The sequence below is a fragment of the Dromaius novaehollandiae genome, chromosome 6 (genome assembly GCF_036370855.1).
Source record: "Dromaius novaehollandiae isolate bDroNov1 chromosome 6, bDroNov1.hap1, whole genome shotgun sequence".
NCBI classification, from domain to species: domain Eukaryota; kingdom Metazoa; phylum Chordata; class Aves; order Casuariiformes; family Dromaiidae; genus Dromaius; species Dromaius novaehollandiae.
The window spans coordinates 10,327,248-10,350,329 of record NC_088103.1 but is presented as its reverse complement, the minus strand read 5'-3'; the positions used below and the strand labels follow the sequence as shown (position 1 = coordinate 10,350,329).

General features: G+C 54.5%; 1 protein-coding gene across 4 annotated transcripts in view; it reads left to right on the top strand.

The window, feature by feature from the left end:
* The window catches only part of COL13A1 (collagen type XIII alpha 1 chain), a 73,991-nt gene that overhangs the window by 2,485 nt on the left and 48,424 nt on the right, over positions 1-23,082 (top strand). For 3 of the 4 annotated variants that reach the window (XM_064513634.1, XM_064513636.1, XM_064513633.1), the window contains exons 1-3: positions 21,195-21,318; positions 21,505-21,531; positions 22,528-22,578. In XM_064513634.1, the coding sequence (XP_064369704.1) occupies positions 21,298-21,318; positions 21,505-21,531; positions 22,528-22,578 (99 nt within the window). In that variant the 5' untranslated portion in view covers positions 21,195-21,297. Of the gene's footprint in view, positions 1-2,258; positions 2,329-17,105; positions 17,114-19,363; positions 19,391-21,194; positions 21,319-21,504; positions 21,532-22,527; positions 22,579-23,082 lie in introns of those variants that run through there. The other variant, XM_064513637.1, reaches the window with a different exon arrangement.

Below are 23,082 nucleotides of genomic sequence, written 5' to 3'. Positions count from 1 at the left end.
GCCCTTGAAATCTTCCTGATGGCTGTAATAGATTATCTATTTGGGACATGTTTCTCTTAGCAGCTGGAGATAGCGGTGGGAAACGATTTCGCCTCCCCGGGTGACTGCAAACGGCTGCGTCTGCTAAAGGCCTCTTAACCTGCCCCTTTGAAGGAGCCCCCTCTCAAGAGCCCATCCAAAACACACGGGCACTTGAGAGGTTTCGGGGCCTGAGCCTCAGTCCTTTGGTGTCAGGAGAAGCTCTCGCTCTCGTTGCTGCATCCGTCAGAGCCGGCCCTGTTGCCACGCTGGTGGCGAGTTAGCCGGGAGTGCGGGAAGCGCGGCGCCGGCTCTGTATTGCAAAATCATATTACAAAAATCAGCCACCCTCTAAAATGACGGGTTTGCTGTTGCCTCAGTTTGGAGGCTTTCCTTTGGAAAGGGCAGTTTCAGGGGAAAACCTTTTCTTTTTGCTCTCCTGAGCAAAGCCAGCTTCTCGCGTTGGACCGGGAGGTGTTTTGCAAGGTGGTAACGAGGGAAGCAGAAAGGGCTGGGCGTTGCTTTTGCTCAGCCATCTCATCCCGGAGGTGAGCTGAGGTCTCCAGGAGCCAAGTGTCTCCTCCAGAGCGGAGCTCCAGCGCGCCGCAGGAGACACGGCGATGGTCGGGGATGGGGACCCGCACGCGCCCGGTGCTGTGCTCCCCGGGGAGCCCCGCCGCGCCGGGGCAGTCTTGCTTTCAGCGTTGTGGTTGGCCTGGAGGCAGATGGAGAGGGGAACGCGTGCGCCTACGTGCCGGTTGGGTCCCCAGATGGAAGCTCTGCTGTCGCCTTTGTGCCCATGTTTGACCGTTAGCACAAAGCACTCGAAAAAGGGCTGCAGTGCAGGGCCGTGCCATCTGGAGGGGCGGCAGCTAGGCTGGAACGTGCCCAAAGCGCGAGGAATCCCATGTCTGTGTGTTTTGGCTGAGAGGGTAAACGCAGATTAAAATGCCGAATGGGAACTGGCAATCTTCCTCGCGCCAACCTCCACTCCCTGCCCCGATACCGGATCAAATCAAAACATTTCAGTCTACTGTGCAACAGAAATGCTCTGAAAATATTCCATCTGTGGTCGGTCGCAACAACCCGGTTTGATTTTGACGTGCAACAAGACAACCAGTCATGTCAAAACGGAAAATGGAAGGCTTCCAGTCGGCTCTGCCTGCCTTCTTGCCAGGCAGAACCAGGCTTTTTTCTCCTTCTAAAATAAATTTTCCCCAAACGGGCACGTTCCTGCAGGAAGATGTAACATCAGGGAAATGACATTTTTTGACAAAAATATTTGATCACAAAAATTTTGTGAAAACTGTCACTTGTGAAAATCAAGTCACTTCTATACAAGCCTGAGCATGGGCTTCTGTTGAGCCTAACATCAGACCATTTCTTTCAAATTGTTAGCCCAGCTATGAAATAGGCTGGACAATAAGAAGATGCAGCTGGGATGCCTAGTTGGGCTTAAAAGTTAGCTGTAGTTTGGGAACAGGGAGCGTCCCCTTGGCACCGCACCCTGGCAGCTCAGCCTCCGCTGAGAGGTCTTCTCAAAGCAGTGGCATCTCAGATCGTTAACCAGGTGCAGGTCACAGGTGTTAATGAATAACTGTTTTGGATTGATCTGCATTTTCTTCACTAAATCACTGTTATTTCAGTAATGCCTGTTAGGGCTGGTGTGGACGCCGTCCCCAAAACACATTTTGCGTGGGACATGGGTCAATTTTGATCACGTTTCCAGTGAGGGAAGGTACTGTGGCCTCGGTTGGGCTCTGTCCCCCCGTGTTGGAGACGGAGCCAGGAAGCGGGTGCAGGCGGCATTAGACAGCCAAACTGCTTGGTTGGAAATGGACATTTGGATGGGATTCCACCTTGTGGAAGCTCTCGATAGGTTTCAGAGTACCTGCTCCAAGCCTCAGCTTTTCACCCGCTGAGCTGGTCTTCTGAGAAACGCAGCTTTCTCGCGAGGACGCGGCCACCGCAGGCTCTGGATTTTGTAACGCCCGTGCGGAGGACCACATTTGGAGGCCGTTACGAAACTCCCGCAGCCTGCTTCCAATCAAGCAGGCCCTGCGTTTCTAGTTAAAGACTATGAACTCTAATACCCCTCTTTTTTCCCAAACCGGTCGTCTCTGCCGTTCCCACCCCAACCCGGGTTGGGCAGTCTCCCCCCACCCCACTTTCCCGAGAGTTTGGGGCTTTGGTTGCAACAGTACTAACAAATCCTTTCGCTCTCCCTCCTCCCTTGACAGAAATTAAAGTTCCACTTGCCGAGACATCGAGAGGTCCGAGACGTGCACCAGCGATGCAGCTGCCCGGCAGGTAGGGGATTTTTTTATCTGCCTCTTGCTGAAAGGGTTTAATGCTCTGTGGCTCATGCATGCAAAGTTATGCTTTCCACGGTGTGCTTGAGGTATAGGAAATTAATATAGGCATGTCGTAACCAGTTGGGTGCATATATAAATACTAACTCTGCATGTGACAGAAACAACTGGAAAACCGGTAGACGTCCAGGTAGTCATCCTGGATGGTCGATGAGAGAGAGAGACATCCAGAGGGCAAATCCGCTGTTTACTTTAGGCATCAACCCTGAGATGGGCAGAACGGCTCTCGGGAGGTGCTGATCTTGCCTGGCTGATTAGGGAGTGGTTTTAGGCGGCGTGGCTTGACTCAGCACCCGAGGTGGATGGTTAAGCTTTGGTGGGATGAACTGCAAGCCAAGGGTGCTCTTCTGCCGTCTGTTTGTGTGCCTCTGGGCCAGGAGGTTTGAATTCCTCGGTGCTACGCGACTGTCGGAGGCATCTTGCAGGAGAGCAGCCTGGTGTTAGAAGCAGCCATATATATCGGGGAGGTTGAACGAAGCGGTCACTCAAGGTCCCGCTCATACAACATACAGAAGTGTTATGGGATTGCTTAATTGCATTATGTTTTTAATCATGCTAATATCAAAAGGCTCTATGAGACACATCTTTTGAAGTGGTTTTCAATACAATAAGTGACAAACTACTATGGAAAAAACATTTGCAAATGGCATTTCATTCCACGGCTGTGAATCACGCAGCCTTCATCATTGCCTTTTGGTGCATTTGACTATGTACAAGAAATAGCAGAGTGCCGGCTGCCCCTCGCATCCAAAGTTGCTGAAGTTTTGGGGGAGTTTGTGTGTATCCGAACTGAGTAGGTGAAGCTGGAAAAGAAAGAGGCAGGGAAAGGCGTGTCTGGATGAACCCCTAAAAGTGGCGTTTCTCTTTTCTGTGGCTTTTCTCTTGGTGTCTGATGTGAGGTCTGTAGCTGGGCCTGGTGGTGCGTGTAGGAAAGCGTAATTAAGTGTGGTCAACAGCAGAACAGCGGTGGATGAAGCGACCGAGGGGCCTGTCCTTGCTATAGGCAAAGTTTTCCCACGCTGTACATAATTAGACCCAGAGAGAGGAGATGGGCTCCTTTACCGCTCCAGTGGGTCTGTAAGATAGCAGCACGTGAAAACAAGAGGTAAAGCCCCACAGGTACGTGAAAGAGCTGGACTTGCAGGACATTGCATAACGTCTGATTTGCCTAGCCCAGACGAGGGCTGCTGGACTGTTTTTGGTCCTGCAAAGGAACAATAGGAACCATTAAGGTTTAAATTAAAAAGACAGCACGAATGAAATGTCGTTTAAGTAACCTTCCACCAAAGATGAGATCAAGACTGAGTTCAACTCTTTAAATTTCAACTTTTCCCTTCAACTGGAACACAAATCATAGCACTGCTCCATTTTCAAGTTCCTGCCTAGACTTGACATACAAATGCCAAAAAACCACAGGAATGAATATCCTCCTGGTGTTTCTGCGCCAGCTTGGAGAAGGAAACTTAGAACTTGAATGCAGAGCAGGGGAAAATGGAGATGTGCTGATTTCTAAAGCCATTGGAGCGTGACCCGCATCATGCGTGTGATGGATGAATCACCCGAGCATTTCTACATCAGGATCATGATACTTGCTCACGGATACTCCCATGAAGCCGTGGCAGCAGCCAGCGCTGGGTTTCCCATAGGACGTTGGTGCCCCCTCATTCTGTTGAGCTCGTGGTATTTCTGAAGGACGGCTTGATTCAGGGGAAGGAGCGTCTCGTGAAGGTGAGCCTCGAGCTTGCTTGCTGCCTGTTGAACTTGCCTGTCTTCAGCAGATATTCTACAGCCCCAGAAGCTATTTACTAAATTTCTTGCCACCGCTGCCAGCTCGTCCACTGGGGGTAGCGAAGCTACGGTCCAAAGCCGCAGCTGCGGCAGGCGAAGTCTTGATGGCCTTGGGGCAGTGCGGAGATGCAGCCACCTGCAGTTAGCTGCTGCTTCGTCTCGGCCCCGTCGCTGCGGGCGTTCTCCGTTGCTCTTCAGGCTGACGCAACGCAGGCCACCCGAGCGCGCCGCGGTGCCGTTTCAGCGCGGTCTGCCATCCGGCCGGAGACCTTGGGAACCGTTTTCCCAGTGCATTTTTTACCTCGTGTCTCACGTGCCTGAGGACCAGGACGGAGTGACCCTGGTGGGAGCCGGAGGTATTCGGAAGCGCTGAGAACGCTCCAGATGTTGCAAGACTTGGCGCGTGCCCGCCGCTGCTCACCGGCCCTCTCCGCCGCCGATAAACAAGCACGCGTAGCGCTCCTCGCCAGAAATAAATGTTTATCAGAAGTGACGTTTGAGCACATCTCATCCCCAGCCAGCCCTCCGCATGGCAAAGGAGGGGAAGGGGAAGGCAAGTTCACTTGCTGACCTGTTCCCTGCGGATGCAGAGGTCCCCGGCAGGGTCACCCCTCGCTATAGGAAGGCTTCGGGTCGCCGGGGGCCTCGTTTGCGGACGTAGATGGTTAGAAAAAGCTGGAATGGGGGAGCAAGAAGGCTCAGTGTGCGAGCGCGCCGCGGTTATCTGAGCGCTCGTGATAAGGACGGCAGGAACAGCGCGGGCAGGAAAGCAGCGCAGCTGTATTTATAGCAAATGATAAGGAAATCTGCGCTTCCTCAGCTGGAGGAGCTGGGGCTCGGGCTCGCTGGGGGTGGTCGCCTGTGACGTGTCCCACCGGGGCTGGAGGACCTCCTCGTGGACGGCCTCCTCCCGTGATCGCTGGGATGGAAATGACGTGGCGATGGAAATGAGGCCATTTGTCTCAAGCAGCTGTTGCCCCCAAAAGCCGCGAGCTTTCCCCATTGGCTTTTTCCCATGAATCTATCACCAAAGCCCGTAGCGGCCACTGCTCGCCCATCCCGCGGCCGGGCGTCCCGCAAAGGTGCCGCCGGGAAGCGGGAGCTGCGGCACCAGAAAATGTGATGAGCTAGCATCTCCCGGCGCGCACATCTGCAACCAAAGTTGCAGCATAATCGCTGCTCAAATATTTCTTTTTCCCTCCCCGCCCTCCCGTGTAAGAAATCTCCCCAGGACTTCTATTATTCCCTGCGATCCAAATACGCTCCCCAGGTCGCATTTGTTTTGGCCCTGCAGAGCGTACACGCACTTCAGCCTCCAAGGCCGCTCATGCGCCCTGGCCGCCTGGCTGCATTTGGGGCTGGGGTTTGTTTGCTTTAGGCATACTGTCGTCGCGTTTGTTTTGAAGACGCAAACCACACAATGAATTCCAGGGATTCTGCAAGCCCTTCTCGACAGAGGGCACGAACAATTTGGGGGAAAAAGCCCGACAAACAAACAGCTTGTTTGCTCGGTTAACCCTCTTTCTCTGACCACGCGGGCGGATGCGCTCTCAGCCGGCTCGGGGAGGTGCTCTGGCTCGGTCCGCGCTTGGGAGTCAGACGGAGTTGCAGGGGCATATTTGAGTGATTTCAAGCTGTTACTAATTATTAAGTTTCTCGGCTATCTTCTGGATAGTGCATCAGAAAGCTGTTTCTCGTGCTAAAAGCCCTGCTGCAGGGAGGGTGGCACCGAGGCGACGGGGTGGCCAGTGCGCGGCAGCCCGGCTCCGGCTGCAGCCCCGCGGGGTCGGTGCACGTGCAGCGCGCCGGGGCTTTACCCGGTGCTTGCAGGCCCTTTGCTCCGGGGCGAGCAGGGTGCATGGTGCCACTGGGAGCACTTAAATCCGCCTGTTCCCGCGGGTGCCCGGTCGCACGTTTTGCACCTGCCCGAGCTGCGCGTGCGTGGGCAGGAGGGTTGCACCAACACCTCGCCTGCCTTGCCTCTGAGGACGTCGGGCTTTTATGTTTTTTTTTTTTTTTTTTTTTCTTTCTCACATGTTTGGGAGTGGGAGCGTGCTGTCTCCGAGGCTGGGCCTGCCGATGCTCCTTGCTTTCCCTCCTCCGGGAGTAGCTACCTTCTAAATTTAGTTGGGTTTCCTCCAAGTTATTTTTTCTCTGCTCTAGTGAAAAAAAGTAGTATGTTTCTTTTTCATCTATATTGCTCTCTCTTTTTTTTTTCTCTTGAGATTATCAAGGGATCTCTTGCTACCTTTAAAAGTAGCAATCTTTATGAAATATATGCAAGAAGAAAAAACTTTTGGCCTCTCTGGCACGTGCTGCGTGAGGCATCTGGTTCGGGCACCGGAGATGTTAGGGAGAGGATTTGCTTTCCAGGAGAGGAAAGCCGTGAACCCTTTCATCCCGCTTAGTTAGCACGGGTTGTCCCCGTAAGCGTCTGCTCCGCCAGCCTGGCTGCCGTGGGGCAGGGTCTCGCGCAGGGTGGCCAAGCTAAGCAAGCCACCGCAAAGCCCGAGGTGGCCCCGGCCAGCTTTGGACGAATGACTTAACGCCGTCCCCTTCCTTCGCAAGGAAGCGCGCTGCGCAAACCCTCCGACGCTGGGAAGCTCCACCACCGCCTTGCTTCGGAAGGGAATAGCTTCAGGCCCGCTCTGCTCCACGCGTGCTCTCTGGGGACGGGGCAGCCCAGCAGGACGGAGCCCGAAGGGAGAAATTATGGTTGCTCTGATGAGTCAGTTTGTTGCATCCTTGAAGAGGAGGATAAGGAGCGACCGGGATGCACTGCCGGTCTCCGGAGGGACGGAGCTGTGGCCAGGCTGGTGGCCAACTGCTGATAGGGTAATTAGTGGTAACTGGGGGCTATCAATCATCTCGGGTGGAAAAAACGTCGCTGTTAAAGGAAAGACCCTCCCAAGCGTTTTCATAACTCAAAAGGGTGTGAGACGGGGACTGGAAGACAGCATTGGCAGTCTGTGAAGTATTTGAGGAAGGAGTCTATTAAAAGATAAATTGTACACAATGGTCTTTTGTTCCTCCCCAGTTAGGTGACAGAATTTGCTGTTATAAAAGTTGTGAAGCATTTTGGGAGGAGGAAGGCAAAAGAAAAGAGTAAGCAGATGAAAGAGGGGGAAGAAGTAAGGAGAGTTAGGAAAGAAAGTAACATTTAGTGCCCTAAGTATTAAAATCAACTGGCAATTTCAAAAATGACACAGGAAAACAAAATGAATCCATGCAATTTGGCAAGTGAGTAAAACATACCATCTGCATTTTAAGTGGGTGATCAGAGAATTTACTTAAATAATTGTTAGCTAGAGTAAACTCCAACTTTCTACTGTTCCCGGACAACCACATTATGAGGGAGAGATTGTAATTTTCAGCAGGAAGTAAAAGTGCAGTGGATTTTATTTTTGCTTTACCCAGCCATGATTTATTTTGGCCGGTTCTTCCCTGTGGTTCCTGCCTAATTCTGGAGCTCTTTGGGGAATACGACTTGTGCAGGGCCTGGCCGAGGGCTGAGGAAGCATTGAGCTCCTCAGCAGAGGCGTTTCAGACTTCTGAGTAACCAGTCGCAGTTTCCAAACGGTGTTTGGAGCTCCAGAGTTTTCAGGCTTCATCTTCCACACAGGATGTGCTAGAGGATGTGGGGTGTGGGCTGACGAGGGACTACCAAGGAGGTGCAGTCCCAAGAGCAGGGTTTTTCAGAGTGATGGCTCTTTTGCATCAGCGTGCGTGTCCTCGGGGTTGCGAGGTGCTTGTGGGAGATGTCCAGGTCTTCGAGGTGGCCTTCAAAAAAGCAAAAAGCTGGGAAGGGGAACACTGCTGAAGGCACAAGCCGAGACTATCCCAATGCAAAGGGGATAAAGTAAGGGACCAACTAAAGAAAATCATGAACTCCTTAGTGAGCTGAAATTCAAGATCTAAGAAAAGCAAAAGCTGAAAGGATATAAAATAGGTGTGCAGGAAGAAATCTGAAAGCCAAAGGTGGAGCTGGGCCATCAGGGGACACGGGGACACCAAGAAAACATTGTAGAAGTACATTAGAGTGAGGAGGAGGCCTTCTTCCCGCTCAGTGGAGCAGGAGAGCTGGTAACACCAAACCTTGGGGGAGGCAGCTTCATATAGGAGTACTGCAAGAAATCTCGGAGGGGGCTGGTGGGGGACAAGGTCAAACAGCCCTTCAGCAGATGAGGGTAAGGCAGAGGTAACAGCAAGGAAAAACTCAGTTTCCTTCTGTGATTAAGACCCTGCGGTGAAAGTAAGTAGATATCATGTCTTTGGCTTTAACAAGGCTTCTGCCGTTGACTCATGTGGGAACCTGATGAGCAGGTGAGAGAAACATACTGGACAAGATTACGAAAAGAGGAGTGCAAAACTGACAGGAAAGGCAGCTTCTAAAAGGCAGTTTTCTGTGGCTGGGGAACAGCGGATCAAGTTGATGCCTAAAGCAGAATAGATTATTTGGTATTTTTGCTGGTGGCATGCGTAGCAGAGAAACACGCGTTCAGCCTCGCAGAGGATAACCAGAACTCAGGGCAAGTGTCGTTAATAGGAGAAAAAAAAATCCAGAATGCCCTCTAATAAGGAGAAATGCGGAGTACTACAAGGAAGAAGAAATAAGTGCCTGCAGGTATACCCGATGATCTGCTTCTGGAGAAACGCGTTGCGTCTGGGACACAACGTGTAAAGTGAATCGACTCAACGAGACCAGCGGCGTAACACTTCTGGCTGCATTGGTAGTTCCCCGTTTGCTCGCCATGGAAAAACCTCAGCAGGAGCAGCATGTCCAGACTTGAGCCCTGCTCTTCACGAGGCAAATGGGCCAGCGAGGGGGAGCAACAAGAATGACCAGAGGCCCAGAAAACATGGCCTCCGCAGAGAGACTGGAAGAATCAGGTTTGTTTAGTCTAAGCACAAGAGAAGACTGTGGGGAACAGGATAGCAGACTTCAAACACATAAAAGGTGGCCTCAAAGAGGAGAGAAGTAAAAAAAGCTGCTCTTCAAGTCTGCTCTGCATCAGAGAGGTCATCCACTGGCTTCAACAACAACAAGGGAAATTTGGGGTAGCCTGTAAGAAAGGTAACAAATACAGCCTTACGAGTAAGGGCAAGGGTATTCCTGGGACTAGAGCTTTAGGGAAGAGCGTGGGGTCTCCATCCCCAGAGGAAAAGAATAGGTTAGAGAAATATTTGCCCAAATGGGCTAGGTAGCGGTTCTTTTCTCTTGTTGCTTTGAAGATGTTGTCTCCTAGATTTCATGTCCCTCTCGTTCCCCGGGAATCCTTTCATCTCTGTTTGGTTTGCTCAGGGGAGGTAGCAGGGGAAGAGAAAGGGGATAGTCAAGAGCAGTGGTTTTTGGCTTTGTGGTTTGCACATGCCCGAGGGCGCACCGGCTCTTTGGCAGAAGGTGACCGAGCAAAGCGAGCCTGCAGTCATCCGGTTTCAATTTACTACCCAGGGGTCCACACCGCTACTGGAAACCCCCGAGGAGGCCTAAAACCCACTAAGTGCTAAAATCCACTGCTAAAATCCCAGCCCCGTTTTCTCTGCTTTCTGTTGACGCTAAGTGCTTCAGCACGGCTGGGACAAATGTGGTTGGCTGGCGTTTGGAAAGGACTCGATGACCCGTGGAAGCCGGCTCCTAACGAGCTCTGTTCTCCCGTGTATCAGCCATCCAGCCGTTCCTCCTAAGAGCCGTGCCGGGAGGTGTCACGTTAGCCTGGGGTGCCACGGTGCAGCGTGCTTCAGCCAAACGCCATGTGGGCCATCTGGTCTCGGCCCTTTCAAGCCCTTTGTTTTCATACGGGCTCTCCCAAATATTTGTCATAGTATTTCTGTGCGTCTATTCTTGAACCTCATCTTCAACCACTTTAATGTGCCTAATGGTCTCGCTGCGGTTATGCAAACAGCCCAGATTTTCTTCATCAGAGCTCTTCTGGGTCTGGAAGCTCAAGCTGGTTTCTGTCGTCCTTGTAGACACATCTTGAAACAAGCAGATGCTCAGAGGCACATTTTGTGTCCGTGCCTTAACTCCACTATCAGGTCTTTTCTTTTATTTTTTGCTACTGCTGCTTAATGGTCTTAATTTCTCCATGACTGCTTTGATTGGTCTAGTTTGCACGAGGCTCCTCCTCGCTGTTCCCTTCGGAAATGACTTCCCATTGACTTCTCCTCTCTCTGCTCCCTCTGGGTGTTGTTTCGGGCCTCTCCCTCCTCTGGGGCCGCTGCCGGCGGTACGCAGGGATGATCAGAGTGCCTGGGCAGTGACTTTTATCCTCAACAGCTGCTGATATTAACTGCTGAGTCTCAGTGATGTCACGGGTTTGATTTCGGAGGCGAGCTCGAGTGACCGGTGTAACCTGGTGCCTCGGCTTAGCATTAGTCACATTTTTTGGCAGTGAAATCTTGATAGCCTCTTTGCTGTCCAACATTTCTGTGATCCTTTGAAGGACCTCTTGCCACGCTGAGGATGTAGCCAAAAGAGCGCTGGTTTGGGGGTGGATGGGCCTGGCCTCTGCCATGGACCAGGGCCATGTGGAGAGCGTTTCAGGCCCGGCTTGTCTGCTGACGCAGATACCACCTGCAGCGAAATTTCTGGAGGGTGTACTCTAGGTGATGACTCCTTTCACAGCTTTTTCTTCCTACTATGAAGATTTCTCTTGTCTTTAATTTTCCCTACAACTTATCACTAAGAACACTGAATAGTGGCAGGTATTTCCCAATGCGCCCGGCAGGCGCATGGCACTTTTCCGTTTCCATCGCCAGCTCTCTGGGTTAATGCTCCCTCCGCTTCCCCCTGTTTCGTTTGCCCCCCCGGCGGAGGCAGGGAAGGAGCCTCTGAGAGGATGCGAATAGTTGGACCACAGATCTGTTGTGTGAAAACTGTAGCAGGGTTTGACTTTAAGATGGGCCAAAAGCGCCATCTGGGCTCAACATGCCCAAATCGCTCGGGAACATTTCAAATCCTGCTTCGAAGTGGCGGTAGTGCCGATCTAAACCTCTGCAGGGCCCTAAGTCGGGGCTCCTGCCACCCTGGTAAGGTCATGCTTGGGCTGCTGACATTTCAATCAGCATTTCATAACTAATTGCCTTGCCACAGCTATCTTGTTATCAATTAACACAGTCCCGAATGTCAGGAAGTAACCGTATCTCCGTAACTTGCTAAGGCTGCCTTCTGGGTCTGTGAAATGGCTGGATTTCCTCACAGGGATGGATTACATGTTTACGTCTCTCCTCCTGCTGCGGTGGGTGGCGAGGATGACCCAAGGAGGCAACAACGACATCCTTATGTCCCCTCTCCGCCCTCCTCGTCTCGTGTATGCCACAGAGAAAACAGAAAAGAAAAAAAATCCCTTGTTTGCAATCTCTTGCAACAACATTTGAGAGCCTTTTAAAAACGGCCACTTTTCCAGACGTTGGGAAATGCCCTTAAATGGATGGGATCGTTTCCATGATCCCATCAGCGTGGAGAGCAGTTGTGTGTGTGAAGCTAGGGGATATCTCTGTTGTCAGTAGGAGGTCTCCGGTCAAAGGGACCCACTTTAATAATGTCAAGCTTTTCAGATTTGATGTCCTGGGACATGGGGCTTTCCGGATTAGAAAAATATGACCCACTTAAAAAACTAAGTATTCCCTCTTCTGGGCCCAAAGGGGCTACAGCTTGGAGGGTGGCTTTTATCTCTGCGTGGGTGAGGGAAAAGGAGTCATTGTAGTTTTATTTTAAATAGAGCCACTGTTTGAACGCCCCATCGGAGAGGATGAGTGAGCGGTGGGCTCTCCCACATGGCTGTGCAGATCATCGCGTGCGTCTTGCCTCTCTTCGTGCGATGAGATGGGCAAATCCAGCCCACGGAGCAAGGCTGATCGTTTATGCAGCTGGGCTGCCCGAGAGGGAGAGCTTCTTTAAGGAAAGCTTCTTTCTGCATAAAAACCAGAGCAGCTGAGGAGGCACAGTGCAGATGGTGGTAGTTTACAGATGCCGTTTGTTTGGCGGGACCCCCGTACCCCCACAAGAATTCTTGGCTTGCTTAACGCTTGTTTCCAGAGGTCTCCTCTTTGCAGGAGATGGCTGCTTCCTCCCACTCCTCCACTCCCGACACGTTTGCTCCATCCCTTCCTCTGTCCCCCGCTGCTCGATGAGCTCTGCAGCTGGATAAACAGCGATAACAATCGCTTAGGGCCCTCCAGCATCTTTCAGTAGGAGGGATCCAGCAAGGAGCGATGCTTCCTGAGCAGCCCATCACCAGGGTGCCGGGGCCAGGCATCAGCCTGCCTATGAGCACAAGCATCACCTCCGTCTGGGGCAAAGCAGGGCTGGGCTCAGAGCACGAAGGACATGCAGAGGTTAACGGCAAATGTAGGTTCCTCAGTCTGCAGATGTGGCAGCCGAGGAATGTGGTGATTCAGGAGCTCTGGGTCAGTCAACTGGTTGGGCTTCGGGAAACCGCTCGCCACAGCTTTCGTCGCTGCTCCGTTGACCCTTTACCCCATCTTTGTTGGCCCTTTATGGGAAGGGGATCTACATCATCTCCTAAAAAGCATGGCCTCCATCCCACCCCTAAAGACAACTGTAAAAACGGGAGATGGGGAACCCCCATGAGTGTGATTTGCACTTGTGGCTGTCGAGGTTTTTGTTTGGAACATGCACTGAGTTGTTTGTGGAGCTCTTTGGGATCTGCCACCAGCTAGGTCTGGCCCATCTGGGGGCAATCAGGTCTTTTTCTGTGCTGCTGCCCCAGTTCCCCCGGGAACCTACAGCAGCGTTCCTGGGCCTCTGCCACAGCTTCAGCTTGGTTTCTCGAAGGGCGTTTTCCAGGACCCATGAAACCCAGCTGCCTTGCAGGAATGCTGCCGTGCACCAGCGTGGCCAATCTGCGGAGCGCCGCAGAGCTTCGTCCAGATGGACAACCTGTTAAGAGACTCCTGCTTTGAACTGGCAGGTCATGCCCTTCTCAGGAAGCGCTGCGAGGAGGCCCCGTCTGTTCCCCCCGTTTATGGGGCTGTCCACGTCTCTTGCTAGACGGGAATGGCTTTCCCAGCCCCTTGCCCCGAGGCAGTAGACAGATGAGGGCAAGCTTGATGCACGGCGGACAGCCTGGTGCCCTTCTCACCTAGGTGTGACGGGGCTCTGAGCTGACAAAACCGGCCGTGGGGAGACCTTCACCGCACTGAAGGTTTTCTTACTAATTTTTAGCTGGGAAGCCACAGCGTCCCCAGCGAAGTCCCTGCTGTCAGTACAGTAAGTGCCTCTCCGGGAGGCCCCAGCTGAAGCTGCCTGGGAGAGTCTGGTTCAGCCCGGCTGCTGGTGGCCGGAGCGGATGAGAGGGCGATGCAAGGATCCCCTCCCTCCCGCGCTGCCTCTTTTCTCTAATGTGCGTTAAATTACTTGTTGTTATATTAAAGACTGAGCCTCTTTAGAAGCTCTGCTCGGCCTTCTCGTTAATCACCGTGACAGAACATGACAAGTCCACTTTGCCGAAGCATTATTTCACTTTGTAAAATCCCCAGAGCTTCGCAACAGCCCGTCCAGCGGCACCTCCTCCCGGCCCGCTGTCCTCGGGGACGTTTTCCTTCCTCCTCCTCCAGCCTGCGCGAGACCACGTTTTTATCAAAAGTGACTGTATTTGAGGACTTAGCGCTCTCCTAGGTCGTACTCACGGTCCCGGCATTTGAAGCCCAGTCCCCAGACGGTCCCTGCCGGGAGAGTTGTTGCAGCCAAGATCGTGTCCCTGCAAGAGCGTGCAGCTCCCTAATGTGTGTGTGTTTACATAGGTCTGCGCAGCCCCCCGCCTTCGCCTAACCATTAATTTTATAGGGGGCATATAACGAAGATGAGCCTCTGATGCGGCTCCTGCCTTTGATCTGCCTGTGGTGCACAGCCGGACAGCCCCGGAGCCGCAGGCACCGCCGGATTTACTCGGTTCCTCTGGACGTACTTGAGCTTCTGCGGCAGACACGGGCTTGTTTTCTTTCAGTGGTATTGCAGCGTCATTCCAGGCTGCGCTGCTGTCTGGTCACGTTTGGTGTGGAAAGGCAGGGATAGCTCAGGATTTGCTCGCCTTTAAGTTTTTTTTGCAGCATTAGCTAAACAGTTTGGTTCATGCAAGCCGTGAGCACCCCGATACCTTGCGGACGGGTGGTGGATGACTAAGGCAAGCGCTGCGTGGGGCTGTAGCAGTGCTAGCGGGTGTAAAGTCAGTGTACTGGAGAGCTCTAAGCATCGACCTTGTGATGGGGCGCTCATTCGGAAACAAAATCTCTCCAAAAATGGTTCTCTCACAAAACTTCATCGTCATCCCAGCCAGACTCGGAACATTCTTTTCCCTCCTAAACTGGCATAAATCAGGATTCCTGAATCTGAGTCTGCCCTTGCCCTCCAGAACGAGCTCCCTGCTCAGAGGCCCGTTTGCTGCTTTACCTTGGCACGCCGGCCGGGGGAGCGGCCTCGGTGCCAGCGCCGGCGGAGGGGGATTGTCCCGCCGCCCGCCCGCTTCCCACCACGCTCGTGTCGTAGGTCGGCGTGCAGTCGTGTGCGTGAACTGTTGAGTCTCCCGGGGGTGAACGCTGACCTCGGCTCCGTCGGTCACCATCAGGGTGCTCGTCTTTTCCTTTTCTCTGGATTTTACTCGAAAGATGCCCCATTTTGAGCAACCGTGTCGAAAACTGAGCAAAAGGGCAAGAATGGCATTTGATGGTGCAATTTTAGGTCATCAAAGCTTGACAACCGAGCCATTTGCCTTAGCCCCTGCTACAAAGGAGTCACGCTGAGTGAGAGGTTTCCAACGTGGAAAATCTTTGTTCATCCAGAGTGTCCGGTTTCTTTTACGGACTTTTGGCCAGGGATGTTTCTGAGGATGACGACATGTTCTGCAGGTATCTGCCTCCCGTGCGAAGAGGAGGTTGCTGCCTGTTGTCTGTCAGCTTGCCTGTTACACTGCTTAGCGTTACTTCTTGGCACTTGCTGCGAAAATAATAACGAGAAGCGTCTAGAAAGTATGGAAAACGTAGGACCTCCTGACAGTTGTATTGTGTGTCTCACTTCTCCCACAGAGAGGAAACCACAAAACAGTGAGTCCGGGGCTTTCTTTCCACACACAGCATCTGTCAGGATTTTGAGCAAGTTTTGGGGAACTGATGAAAGAAACGTGTTGTTTAAGCCCTGATAGACACTGTACAGCACTTCCATACGAAGAAGATGCGGTTCTCCATACTGGCAACTTGCAACAGATTTTCTAAAATAAAAAACCAAAAGGCTTTAAGGGAATCTCTTCCAAGGAGGCAAATTGGCAGGAGCAAAAGGAAAAATTAGCACCTTCTAATGAGGAAAGGCACATAACGTATTCAATAGCTGCAATTTCCTCATTAACCTTTCCGTGCCTTTGCGTCCCCTGCACGAGAGCGCTGATGCTCACCACACATGCGTTGTTATTTCGGCAGTTAAGGGGCTCTCGCCTCCCCGAATTCAACCGACCCTTTCTGGATCCCGAGGGGTGGTGGGATGCGAGGGGGGGTACGTAGATGACGAGTGCCCCATGCTCGGGGCCTTGCACGCGGGGATGTGACCCTGTGGGGTCTGCCACGGGCGATGGTGCTCTTCCTTCGCCTCCAGCTTTGCTTTTCGGGGGACGCTGCCATCCCCTGCGAGGAAGGCTGCAAAGCACTTGGGGAGCTCTTTTGGCTAAACAAGCTCCTGCTAGACTGTGTGTGAGGGGGAGGAGGGTCTGGAGGGATGCGGGAGCAGCAGACAAGAGGGTTTTTTTGGTCTCTCTTTCTCTTTCCTGCCTGAGTTATGGTTTTTAAGGTCACCGGGTGCATTAGGTGAAACAGTCCCGTCCCCCCGGGGCCGAGGGGGAACTGCTGCCTTTAACGCGCTCGCTCGGTGCAGCATCTGCCCCTGATTAGGTGGCTGGTTTCTCCCACGAGTGTGTCTGTCCCAAACCGAGCAGCGCCTGCTGCCTCTGCCCTCTGGGTACCCTCACCCCCATCCCGTCCAGACCGACCGCCAGCTAAAAACGCCTTGGGGTTCCCCGTTTGAGGGGTAAATGGCAGGCGGCTTCCCTGGCCCTCTGCCAGGCTTTGCGGGACATCTCATTTCCTAGCCACCAAAATCCCTTTCTCCCAGTCTGGTGGCGTCTCCCATCGGGATCTCTGCTCTGCAGGGCCACCACGTACAAGGAGCGTTTTCCGGAGGTTTCTCCCACCTCAGATGGGTGGGCCCTGCCCCACGCAGTCAGCCTTTATGAGCCAAAACGGCCTTGCCGAACGCGACGTGGCGGTTCTCTCCTGAAGCGTGGTCTTGCTCCTCTCTAACGTGGTCTTGCTCCTCCCGGTCGGACGGCGAGGCGAGGGCTGGCTTTCCCTGCGGCTTCTGTGCGTTGAGGGGGGGCAGACTCCTGTCGAAGGTGGTTAGGGGGGAGAGGGCACGGGCCAACCTGGGGCACCCCGGGCAGGTGCCTGCGGTGGCATTTGCTGCCGTCTCAGACTTTAACGAAGGTATTGAAGATGTGGCGTGTCCCGGCAGGGGCAGGGTGCTGCTCAGGAAGACACCAAATCCACTAACAGAGGACGTTGCCCACAACTGGTGCATGCATTTAGGCTCTGAGCAGAAGGGACCTCTCCTAGAAGCAGCCCCACCTTCAAGAGCAACGGGGTCATCAAAAGTAGCTTTGTGCGAGGGTTGAGGCCGTGTCCGGATAAGCTGGAAGTCGCCCCTGCGTCTGCACCCAGAGCATTTCCCGTACGCCTCAGCAGTCCCTCTCTGTCCCCTCCGGATTCAGTTCCTCTTCGCTGAACGAATCCGTGGCGTGCAACGGCGGTTCTTGGGGGGCGAGTGGGAGCACGAGCAAGGTCAGCGCAGAGGGGTGGTGCAGCGTCTCGTGAGGATGTACTGCGTCCAAAACACTAACGATGGTTTGTTTTTCTTCTTTCTTGCAGGCCCACCCGTAAGTACCAAAGCTCCACGGTGTTTCCCAGCTCTGCTCCTGCTGTCGCGGAGGTGGAGGGGCGCGAGCCAGCACAGCCTCCCACCCGCGGCGGCCGGTGCCGTAGCTGCTTCGCGGCCCCCCTGCCCCGGGATCTCCCAAACAGCAAGTATCGCGGGCGCCCAGGACAGGAGCTTGGGGAGGGTTTGCTCGAGGCCGAGCTGCACCTTCTTGGGGAGGGATGGAGGGAGCCACGCGCCGAACGGGACGCGTTTGCGAGGGAAGGAAAGCGGGGTGGCAAACACGTGGTGCGAGCGGAGCCGCCGCTGCCTGCTGCACAGCCAGGCTTGCCGGCCCGTTGCACCTTCCCGTCCGGCTGCGCAGTTAGCCGTTTCAGAGAAAAACTGCGCTGACAGCTTCCGTTTCAAACGTGAGCTAATGCAAAACCCCAGCGCAGACGATCTGGGCGCAGACGATCTGGGCTTCAGGAAAATACCGAGGTTATTGCAGAAGTCTTCTTGCAGCTATTAAGAGACCTGCAGTGAATCAGAAAAGGCAGAGCAAGGAATGGGGCAATGTATCAGTATCGCTCAGGATTATGAAGAAACGCCGTACTGTCTCGAGCACGGTCCTTCCAGAGGAAATGGTTTATGTTCGCGTACAATAGAGTAACTATACTGGCTTTCTGCGGAGGAACATGAGAAGTTGAACATACGGTAGTCATCTTTTGTCTGTTCACGCAAAAATGTCTCCGACGGTTTGCAGATGACGGTTTGAGGCGCGCTAGCTGCTGCACAAGCTATTTTTCCCTTTCATCAAGTTTAAACGCTGCAGAAGGAGCTCGCGCAGACACACGAGAGCGGCCCGGTCCAACAGCAACCACCTTCCAAGAAGTTGCCCCTCCGGCCCAACGGGTCGGAAAGCATCTTGCGGCGCTAAGTCCTGATCCGTGACAGTTCGTCCGTCGGGACTGGCCCGTGAAGCGGATGCATTTCAAAATCCGCTCTGGCTTCGGGTAGCAGCGTTGGCAGTCGCGCGCCTGCCGCGAGGAAGGGGAGAGCGGGGAGGAGGAGCGGCTCGGCGCAGACGCCCCTGCGCGCCTTTGCAGGGCGAGGAAGACGCACGCCGGGCTTCCCCGGCAGCAGCAGGGCTTAGAAACTTAATCTGGTAACGAAAGACTGGAGTCTGGCAGGAGCAGACGGGACCACCGGAGAAGCGCTGACAGCACGCGCTACCGTATCGCGGCTGGCTGCGACCCCCGAACCTGCCTGCGCGCGGGCTTTGGGGCCGGGCCGCGAGGAAGGCTGCGGCCAATTGAAATAACAAGCGGAAACTGGGCAGACTGGATGTCGTTAAGCGAAGCGGGGTTTGTCTGGGGCCAGCAGCACCCCCGTCTCGTTAAGGACCTCTGGGGTTTCCGAGTAACTGCCAAGCGATACCGGCTCAATCATCACGAGCGAAAGTTCACAGCCGAAGAGGCGAGCAAAGTCCTCAATGTCGCCATAGGAAAGATGTTTTCCCACATATTTCTTCTGATTAAAACTGGGTGAAAGCTGGAGTCTATGAGCAACAGACTCAGTTTCCTGCCCGGCTGCTCGTCGTACACGTACGTCCTCCCAGAGAGCACCGCCAAAGCGCCCACGGCCCCCCGTCTCCGTCCCCGGGGTCCCTCGCAGCTTGCGGACGCGCAGGACCCGGCTCCAGCTGTCCCACCGTTGTCCTTCATGTTGGTCGAGCCCTTGGAGAAGACAAGGGCAACCTGCAGCCACGTGAGAAGCTTGGCGAGTTTGGGATTCAAAGGGGCGAAGGAAGCGATGAAATCATGCAACAGGCCTGCGGTTCCCAAACTCTTTCGCTGTCTGGACCACATCCTAAGGGAAAGATCCTCTTGCGGACGTTTCCCCCCCCCCATTTCAGAGCACGCAACATTTCTGTGGCAACTGCAGCAATTCCATACGTGAAAAATGAACATTTAGCAGATGGGTACTTGGGAAGAAAGTCAGAGGCCCGTAATTAGCCCGTTCTCCACGGACTTCCCGATAGCTACAGAGCCAGTGCGGAGCGCTGCGGGACAGACCCGTGCCCAAAGCACAGAAAACTCCTCAAAGACAAGATTAGGAGGCTGAAGCAATCACTGTCGATGGTCAAGGAGCTGCGCAGAGATTTCTAACCGCTCTTTCTTAACTGCTTACACGCAATTTCTTCTCATTGTGCAGCCTGCCCTTCAGATTTTTAAGCTAACTCTCTCTTTTTCCATGTATTCTGTTCCAGGGCCCTGCCGGCAGGCCAGGGCTCCCGGTAAATACTTCATTTTTTTCTGTTTCGCCCCCCTCGCGCTCTGTCTGGCGGTAGTTTGATGAACGGGCCTCCAGGGCACGTGAGCCGCGAGAAGGCAGCGCGCTCTCGTAGCGGAAGAATAACAGGTTGCAGACAAGGCTCGTAGCGGGACGGGGACCCCGGGAGCTTTGCAGGACCAAGCCGAGCGGCAGCGTAATCCTCGCGGAGCCTCCCGCGTTTGGGGAACGCGCGGCTTTTGAGGAGGACTTTCCCAGCGAGAAGGTCTGGCTCAGGCAGCTCCGCCAGCCGGAGCGGTGCCTCCGCACCAGACCGCAGCGGAGCCGGGAGAAGGAAAGCAGCTTTTCCCCCAGACCTCGAGGGAGCTCGGCCCAAACTCGGCTCTGCAGGAAAGCGGCACTCAGGGGATTAAAGGCACCAGAAAACGCAGCGTTATGCTGTCGGCAGCTGCCAAGCAATGCCAGGGCAAGACGCTGACAACGGGAGTTTCGCTCACAGCCGGCATGCAGGGAGGACAAACGTTAGAGGGACTGGGAACCCGCCTAAAAACCCTGAAAAAAGCAGTTTCCCATAACACAGCATCTACAAAAATTAAAATCCAGCGGCTGTTTTAGTGTTTCATTCCTCTGCACGGGAGACCTTGCAGCGCAGATGTTGCTCTTCAGCTTGTCAAAACCCGTGCCGCGATGGAAAGAAATGCCCCGGACAGCCGACGGCCCCGCTGCTCCATGGAGGGAGGCGGATAAACCTTCGCCGTGTAGCGGTTCGATCCCAGGCAATAACGACACGGGTTTGCGCTGCGTGTCTAAGGGAACCTCTGCGTACACCCAGCAAAACAGGCAGATTTGAGTGCATCCCCCGGGCAGCAAGGAAGAACTTGCTTCTTCCAGAGGTTGAAAACCACGTTCATGCACTTTCCTGGGGGGAAGGTCTTTTCTGCAGTCGCTTTGGTGGGCAGCCCACAGGATGATGCACGAAGCACCATCGTTTCCTACCCGCCCCGTACTAGAGACGGGCGCACCAGGAGGAATGGGGGTAATTTCTCTCCGTTTGCGCCGAGGGAGATTGCTCTCCCCAGCAAAGCCGCCGCTGTCCCCAGCTCACCCCGATAACTGGATACGCATGGGCGAATGCTCAGCGCCCAGGACCAGCCGTGGGGAAGGCGATGGGCAGGTGCCCACCCGCGGGGGGAGCTGCAGGAACCAGCAAGCCGGGCTGGTGGCCCAGCTGTGGGCAGGAACGCTGCGTTTTGCACGAGGAAACCCCAAACGTCGCTGGAGACAGGACCGTGAGATCCTGGGAAGCACCTCCGCGGGGTAGAGGACACCGAGCGCAGCTCTCATACGTCTCCTTCCAGATGTGCTTTTTCCTGCGTCAGCTTGGTTTTCCCTGTTTTCCCCTCGCTTCTGGACAGCACCATATATTCAAGCCAAAGAGGATCCTGTTTTAAAGTGAAAACTCCATAAACAGCTAACATCCGGATGCCTTTGCAAAGGAAGGGAAAAAGGCGACAGTTGGCTACTACAGGGAGCCGTTTCCCAGAAGCTGGGTTTTACAGCGCGTTGGAAATGGGGATTAGGTTTAGTTAGGCTGCGAGCTCTTGCCCTTCTTTCCCTGCCTAAATCACCGCGTGTTGTTTCTGCCAGGGGATGCGTTGGCTCCTCACACGCACGGGCACACTGGGGGCTTGCACACCTTGTGCACGTGCTTGAAGCATATGTAGACATAGGTTTACCGCCTCTCTCATGCTTTTTCCCCCTCTCTCCAAATACTTGGGTGGTTTGGGGGGGGGGGGGATGCACAGCCATGCGTGTGGCACAGTTCATTTTGCATTTGTTTTGCAACCTCGCGTTCGGCCGGTTTCCAATTGCCTCTGGTTTTGCATTCATTGCCAGGGGGACAAAGGCGCCATGGGGATCCCCGGACGGCCGGTAAGCCGAATCCGCCCGCGTGTCTCGCCTGCCCCCATCCCGTCCCCCCCCCCCCCCCCGGGGGCGACCCTCCGGGGGGCTGTCCCGCGGCGGGGGGGAGCGCCGCTACGCTGACCGCTGTGTTTGTGTCTCTCTCTCTGCCCCGCGCCCTCTTGCATGTGGCTTCGACGGGTGCCACGGGCCCAGGGACTAAAAGGGCCGCCCGGAGAGAAGGTGAGTCGGCCCCGCGGCCAGCCCACCGCTGCCGCCCGCCCGGCGCCGTGCCCCCGCCGCCCCCGCCTCGCAGTGCCCGCTCCAGCCCTGCTCCCACCGCCGGGCCTTGCTCGCTCCCCCTTTTCGGCTGCCTGCTAATGGGTTAAGAGCTGCTTAACGCAGCTCACACTTCGATACAGAAACGGCCGTGGGCAAACGGTGCTCCCCAGGTCTAGGACGGCGTCGCGTCCGTGATCCTTTAAGCATCTGACCCGAACCCTCTAGCTGCTGGACGTGAAACATCACTAATCACGGCGTTTGTCTTCACGGCAGACCCGATTTCTTCCAGAAACCACACTTGAGCAACCCGTTTATTTTCTGGGTTTTTTTTCCCCACTACGTCAAGCTGCTTCCACGTGGAGTTATTTAATTTAGACCTAAACTCTTGCGTTCCTCTCCGATCATTAAATTTGGCCTATTCATAGCACTGCTAGCTCGGCAGCAGAAAACCCCAGGCAGCCTGCGTAATCCCTTTCCATCTTCTCCCTGCCCTGTAATAGGGACTCTGGTCTCCAGTCTATATTCAGCCAGGCTTTTAGTATCTCCTACAAAAGCTGTCCTCGTAACCGGCTGCTGGAGGCTTCAGACTCTCTGCGATTTTACATCTTTTTCACCAAGGATTTTGCCAGCTTCATGAGGAATATGTGCGATGGGTGTAGAGAAGTCAGCAGCACGCAGGTGCCCCGGGGAGGGCTCTGAAAGGTGCTTAGAAAGTCTGCGGACAGGCCCAGGGAGCAAAGGTGACCAGCAGCAAGGGAAATTTTCGGGGAGCAAATGCAGAAAAACGTGATGGGGGAGGCCAGAGCGGCGGCAGCCCCGTGAGCCCGCGGGGTCTTGCACTCTAGGCAGCACCCCAAACACCCCCTGTTCAACCCTAGTCCCCGCAGGAGGGTGGGTTTGCTTGGGTTTTCCTCTCCTGCCCATCTCACCCCTTCTCCACCTCTTCTCTGCCCGCAGGGCGCGCCGGGAGAAGCCGGCATGTCCATCATCGGGCCCCGCGGGCCGCCCGTAAGTGGCTCTTTGCTCTATTTTTGACGGATGCAGGGTGTGGGCACGCTACAGGGAAGGACTCAGGAGGGGCAGCAAGACGCAGCATCAGCTGCGGAGGGACAAGCCCTGTGCGATGCGGTTCCCGTGCTGAGCCAGGCTCGGGTTTATGCTGCTATTATAGACTATATATAATGAAATTACAGCTTATGCTTTAGAACAAGCAGGGAAGCCTTCCCCTGCAAGGAGACCGTATCCCTGGATTCAGCAGGAAGAGGCTTGTTTCTCCTGGCAGCAGGGCTGCCGCCGCTTTGGGGCAGAATACGCCCTTTGCACGGCAGAGCCGTGCCTGGCTGATCCCAGCCTGAGGTCTCACTGCCGGGGGGCAAAACCGCTGATTTTGCAGAGGGAGACACACGGAGGTGGGTGATTCGGAGGTGTTGGGAGGTCCTGATTTCTGGCCTGTACCCGAAATCCTGGAAAAACCTCAACGGCGCGGTTACCGCTGCCCTGAAGGTCCCCAGC